Source organism: Calidris pugnax, unplaced genomic scaffold (assembly GCF_001431845.1).
Source record: "Calidris pugnax isolate Ruff unplaced genomic scaffold, ASM143184v1 scaffold155, whole genome shotgun sequence".
In the NCBI taxonomy this organism is placed as follows: Eukaryota; Metazoa; Chordata; class Aves; order Charadriiformes; family Scolopacidae; genus Calidris; species Calidris pugnax.
This window is the reverse complement of record NW_015090886.1, coordinates 2,116-8,557: the sequence shown is the minus strand read 5'-3', so window position 1 is coordinate 8,557 and position 6,442 is coordinate 2,116. Positions and strand designations below refer to the sequence as shown.

At 63.8% G+C, this 6,442-nt stretch overlaps 1 protein-coding gene across 1 annotated transcript in view; it reads right to left on the bottom strand.

Annotated features, from left to right (window-relative positions):
* Nucleotides 1-6,442, bottom strand: part of TESPA1 (thymocyte expressed, positive selection associated 1) — a 12,821-nt gene that overhangs the window by 5,875 nt on the left and 504 nt on the right. The window contains exons 2-10 of the mRNA XM_014947445.1: nt 4,966-5,162; nt 4,821-4,863; nt 4,572-4,605; nt 4,210-4,333; nt 3,999-4,052; nt 3,665-3,701; nt 3,484-3,567; nt 3,170-3,378; nt 9-807 (exon numbers count right to left, since the gene is read on the bottom strand). Of these exons, the coding sequence (XP_014802931.1) occupies nt 9-807; nt 3,170-3,378; nt 3,484-3,567; nt 3,665-3,701; nt 3,999-4,052; nt 4,210-4,333; nt 4,572-4,605; nt 4,821-4,863; nt 4,966-5,131 (1,550 nt within the window). The 5' untranslated portion in view covers nt 5,132-5,162. The remainder of the gene's footprint in view (nt 1-8; nt 808-3,169; nt 3,379-3,483; nt 3,568-3,664; nt 3,702-3,998; nt 4,053-4,209; nt 4,334-4,571; nt 4,606-4,820; nt 4,864-4,965; nt 5,163-6,442) is intronic.

Genomic DNA, 6,442 nt, shown 5'->3' with positions numbered 1-6,442 from the left:
GGTGGCACCTGAGGGACCCTGCCTTCCTCCCAGGGGAGGGTCCCCAGGAGCCGAAGCCGGAGTCCCCCTCGGACCCCAGCCCCTCGGGGTGCTCAGGGGTGACCCACCCCCGGCCGGCGTGGGGGGCCAGAGGACACGGGGTTGGGGACAAGGTGACATTGGCAGCAGCATCTGGACCCTGCTGCTCCGTGCTGTCCCACCCTGTGGGGCTGTCACTGCTCCCCAGGCCGTGGGGACAGGACCCCAGGGTGTCACCCCGGTGTCCCCACGCAGCACCCGATGGTGTCCCCCCTGGGGCTGGCCCTGGGGACACCTCCCGCTCCCCTCCGCAGCACGCCAGGGCATGGGGACACGCAGGGACACCCTCCACCAGTGATGGCGGCTCTGGGGGACCCCCCCGTGCCCCCCGCCACTGCTGCGCCGTCCCCGTGTCCCTCCCCTCCGTGACATCGGGCGGCTCGAAGCGGAACCTGTCCTCCCGCGCCCGCTCCAGCACCTCCTGCACCACCTTCCCCAGGGCACTGGGCTGACTGGTGGCCACGGCGGGGGGCCGGTGGGTCCCCCGGGGGCTGTCCTCCTCCCGCGGGGACGTGTAGAGGCACATGGTGGCCACGGCCTTCTTCAGGCGCTCCACGGGCGAGAGGACGGTGGGCTGGGGGGGGGCGATGGGGACGGTGGGGACGTGGGGACAAGGCCAGGCGAGGCGGGAGGGGGAGATGCGCTGGACGGGGGTCCGAGAGACGTAGGAGTAGAGGCAGAAGAAAGCATCGGCCGTGGCAGCCAGAGCCTGGACCTGCTGGAAACGACCTGGGCGGGGGGCGGGAGGAGATGGGGGAGTCAGGGCAGGGTATGGGGTGAGGGATGCTCTGTGGGGCAGGGGGAGGGTGGGCTGGGTGTGCTCCACCAAGTGGGGAAACTGAGGCGTGGGTGCATCTTTCCCACCATCCCAAAGGAGGAAACCCATGTGGATCCATCCCCAGATGGTGGTGGATCCCAACCCACAGGGTGATGGATCCTACCCCAGATGGTGGTGGATCCCACCCCAGATGGTGATGGATCCCACCCCACAGGCTGATGGATCCTACCCAACATGGTGGTGGATCCTACCCCAGATGGTGGTGGATCCTACCCCAGATGGTGGCAGATCCCAACCCACACAGTGATGGATCCTACCCAACATGATGGTGGATCCTACCCCACATGGTGGTGGATCCTACCCCAGATGGTGATGGATCCCAACCCACAGGATGAGGAATCCTACCCCACACGGTGATAGGTCCTACCCCACGTGATGGTGGATCCTACCCCACATGGTGGTGGATCCCAACCCACATGGTGATAGATCCTACCCCACATGGTGATGGATCCCACCCCAGATGATGATGGATCCCAACCTTCATGGTGATAGATCTTACCCCACGTGATGGTGGATCTTACCCCAGATGATGATGGATCATCTGGTGATGAATCCTACCCCACATGGTGATGGATCCTACCCAACATGGTGGTGGATCCCAACCCACATGGTGATAGATCCTACCCCACATGGTGATGGATCCCACCCCACATGGTGTGGAAACTGAGGCAGGGGAGCATCTTTCCCACCATCCCAAAGGAGCAAAGCCAGCACAGTGCATCCCTGGGGCAGGGGGAGGGTGGGCTGGGTGTGCTCCACCAAGTGGGGAAACTGAGGCGTGGGTGCATCTTTCCCACCATCCCAAAGGAGGAAACCCATGTGGATCCATCCCCAGATGGTGGTGGATCCCAACCCACAGGGTGATGGATCCTACCCCAGATGGTGGTGGATCCCACCCCAGATGGTGATGGATCCCACCCCACAGGCTGATGGATCCTACCCAACATGGTGGTGGATCCTACCCCAGATGGTGGTGGATCCTACCCCAGATGGTGGCAGATCCCAACCCACACAGTGATGGATCCTACCCAACATGATGGTGGATCCTACCCCACATGGTGGTGGATCCTACCCCAGATGGTGATGGATCCCACCCCAGATGATGATGGATCCCAACCTTCATGGTGATAGATCTTACCCCACGTGATGGTGGATCTTACCCCAGATGATGATGGATCATCTGGTGATGAATCCTACCCCACATGGTGATGGATCCTACCCAACATGGTGGTGGATCCCAACCCACATGGTGATAGATCCTACCCCACATGGTGATGGATCCCACCCCACATGGTGGGGAAACGCTCCACGGGCGAGAGGACGGTGGGCTGGGGGGGGGCGACGGGGACGGTGGGGACGTGGGGACAAGGCCAGGCGAGGCGGGAGGGGGAGATGCGCTGGACGGGGGTCCGAGAGACGTAGGAGTAGAGGCAGAAGAAAGCATCGGCCGTGGCAGCCAGAGCCTGGACCTGCTGGAAACGACCTGGGCGGGGGGCGGGAGGAGATGGGGGAGTCAGGGCAGGGTATGGGGTGAGGGATGCTCTGTGGGGCAGGGGGAGGGTGGGCTGGGTGTGCTCCACCAAGTGGGGAAACTGAGGCGTGGGTGCATCTTTCCCACCATCCCAAAGGAGGAAACCCATGTGGATCCATCCCCAGATGGTGGTGGATCCCAACCCACAGGGTGATGGATCCTACCCCAGATGGTGGTGGATCCCACCCCAGATGGTGATGGATCCCACCCCACAGGCTGATGGATCCTACCCAACATGGTGGTGGATCCTACCCCAGATGGTGGTGGATCCTACCCCAGATGGTGGCAGATCCCAACCCACACAGTGATGGATCCTACCCAACATGATGGTGGATCCTACCCCACATGGTGGTGGATCCTACCCCAGATGGTGATGGATCCCACCCCAGATGATGATGGATCCCAACCTTCATGGTGATAGATCTTACCCCACGTGATGGTGGATCTTACCCCAGATGATGATGGATCATCTGGTGATGAATCCTACCCCACATGGTGATGGATCCTACCCAACATGGTGGTGGATCCCAACCCACATGGTGATAGATCCTACCCCACATGGTGATGGATCCCACCCCACATGGTGTGGAAACTGAGGCAGGGGAGCATCTTTCCCACCATTCCAAAGGAGCAAAGCCTTTGGGCATCCCATCCCAGATGGTGGTGGATCCTACCCCAGATGGTGGTGTCTCCCACAGTGGGGAGCTTGGGGTGTCACTCACTGGCCAGCATCAGGCAGGGGTCCTCCATCTCCATGCGCTGCACTTGGGCCTTGAGGAAGAGCTGGAAGTCGATGCCGTTGGCGCGGGAAGGGGACGAGAAGAAGCGCGCGGGGACACGGGACACGGGCTCCGGCTCGCTCTGCACGAAGCCCAGGTTGTAGAGAATCTCCTCGGCGTCCGCCTGCCACCACTCCAGGACCTCGGAGATGCTGAGGGAGAGAAGGGGGGGAAGCCCCAGCTCAGCCTCATGGGGACTGGGCTCATGAGGGGGTGACACAATGTGTGTCCCCCACCGAGACCCCCTCAGTTCCTACCTGGAGCTGGTCTTGGTGGTGAAGCTGGAGAGGGCACTGGATGCCATGCTGTGCCCCAGGTGGAGGGGCTTGTCCCGCAGAGCTCTGGGGTGGCAGGGGGGGGACAGGGCTGAGCGAAGGGGGTGCACAGGGAAAGTGTCCCCAACCCCCTGCCATCCTCCCCCAGGACCCCAAACCTCACCTGCCCGTGGCCTTGTTGCTCCCCGGTAGCAGAAGAGCTGGGAAAAGGGACAGAGAGGTGACAGGGAGTGAGAGGGGGGGTTCTGGGGACAGGTCCCACATCTGCCACCCCGGGACATGTCCTTCCCGGTGGCCACAGCCCAGAGCCTTGGGTGGACACAGAGCCTGGGGGCACCCCAGCCCCACCAAAACCCTCCAGGAGGAAAAGCTACTGATGGTGGCTGTCACCCTGGGTCTGCTCCTGCCTGTCCCCAACCCCTGGGGCAGCTCTGCCTGCAGGGTGACAGTGACACCACAGGAGGGGACACCCTGGCGTGCCCCGGGGGGGCTGGTACCTTCAGCTCCCAGGGTCAGGTCATCCTCGAAGCTGGTCCCGTTGCTCCCACACCCTGCGAGAGAGCAAAGCCTTTGGAGGTGTGGGGACAACCAGGGCTGGGGACAGGTCTCGAGGTCCTTGAAGACCTCCCTGTCCACCACCCAGGGGCTTTGGGGACACGCAGGGACCACCAGCACCCCCAGAGCTCTGTGGGGACAAAGCTGACGTACCACAGGGGCCTGGCAAGCCCAGCTCCTCCGGCGGGACCTCCATCGACGACCTGCACCCGAGCAGAACCCCCGTCACATCCCCCCTGTCCCCACCCCGGGGGGGGCTGGAGGTGGGATGGGAGACCTGAGCGTGGTGGGGACAGGGACGCAGGGGACAGGGCACAGGGTGAGAGCAAGGAGATGGCAGCTGGGCTTGGGGGTGGGTGACCCGTGGTGGGATGAGCTCAGGCCGGGGGACCCCCCCATCCCAGGGACCCCAGACCCCTGTGGGACCCTGGAGACCCCCAGTGTGGTGCAGGAGGAGGGTGCCACCACCCCGCTGTCCCAGTCTGTCCAGGGGTTCCCTGGCCCACGGCCCTGACGTGTGGCAGAGCCATCTCCAGGTGCGTGTCCTTCCTGCACGGGGGGGCCACCAGGGAGCAGGAGCCAGGGGGGGACAAGCCACCCCCCCACCAGCACCCGTGTGCCCACTTGGGTGCAAATTCCAGTGGGGGCTGAGCCCGAGCATTGTCCCACCTCCCTTGTCACCCCCACGGTGACCCCGACATCCCCATGGGAATGGCATCCTGGCATAGACCCCCCCCGTGTTGTCCCCCCACCCCCCAGCTCACCCGCACTCTTGCAGCCACGTCTCTATCTTACTGGAGGGGCTTCCTGGGGGTGGGTGGGAAACAGAAACACCAGGTGAGACCACCCAGCACGTGGGTGCCCACCCCCCGTCTCACGAGCACCCCGAGGTGTCCCCCTCCTCCCGACCTTCCAGGAAGACGTCGTCCAGGTGGGGTGGCTGCAGCTCGGGGACGTCCTGCATGGCGGCGGCCGCCTCCTCCTCCACCACGGTGGTCCTCCAGCAGCGGCTCTGCCGGGCCCAGGCCCGGCGCTTCTCCCATGAGGAAGGGCTGAGGACGGAGGCGCCCTCCATGGCCACCGTGCCGGGTGGGACAGGGACCTCCCTGCAGGGACAGGAGAGATGGGAAGATGGTGGTGGTGGGGGTATCTCCTCCACCTCCTCTCCATGGGGTGAGACCATGGGATGTTGCACGGGTGGGCTCTGGGCACCCCAGGGATGCTCTGGGTGGTGATGGTCAACATTGTGCCCAAGGGATGGAGGGAGACAAGGATGGAGGGGGACAGGGATGGAGGGGGACAGGGATGGAGCCACCAGCGCAAGCGGAAGAGCTGCCGGGGCTGAGATAAGGCACCCGGAGCTGCCCCATGGTGGGACACACTCTGGGGCAGACGATGAAGATCTCCAGAGCCTGGACCTTCCTCCATGGTTAACTGGCACCTCTCCCTCCCCCCACATCCCGTAGGAAGGGGATTTCCCACCCTGTCCCCTCCCCGTCCTATGGACCCTGAGCAAAGTGGGGGAACCGTGTCCCCAGGGAGTCCCCTGTTCCTGAAGGACCTGAAGGATCCCAGGCTCCCAGCACCCAGCTCCACGGCACCCACTGAGGACACCAAGTGACTTCTCCTCTGCCCCCCCAGCACAGGTCCTGGCTGGGGACAAAGACCCCCCAGCCCCAGCAGACCCCCACTGCACCCCTGCAGCCACGGGGGGCGGGTTTAATGAGCCCCCCGCCTGCTCCGGCCACATGTCCCCACAGCTGAGCACCGACAGAGTGGGAACATCCCAGTCCAACCATCACCCGTATCACCAGGATCCCAGTGGAGTGTGGGAGTGGGAAAATACTGGTCCGGGCATCACCCCAGCATTGATGGAGCAGGAACATCCCAGTCCAGCCATCACCCCAGCACTGGTGGAGCAGGAACATCCCAGTCCAGCCATCACCCGAGCATTGGTGGAGCAGGAACATCCCAGTCCAGCCATCACCCGAGCATTGATGGAGCAGGAACATCCCAGTCCAGCCATCACCCCACATTGATGGAGCAGGAACATCCCAGTCCACCCATCCCCCAAGCACTGCCGGAGTGGGAGCATCCCAAATCCAGCCATCTCCTGCATCACCACTATCCCAGTCCAGCCATCACCCAAGCCCTACTGGAGCGGGACCACCCCAGTCCCACCATCACCCACCACAGCAGTGGGAAGTGCTTTGTGGAGCCCCCACAAAGCCCCTCAAACCCCCCACCCCACAGCACGTCTCACCCCCCACCCCACAGCGCCGCGGCCGCACCGAGTCCCCGGCGGAGTGACGGTAAATTGTCCCCATTTCCCCATTTCCCCATTTCCCCTCTGGCAGGGACGGGGTGAAGCCCCGGCAGCACCCGC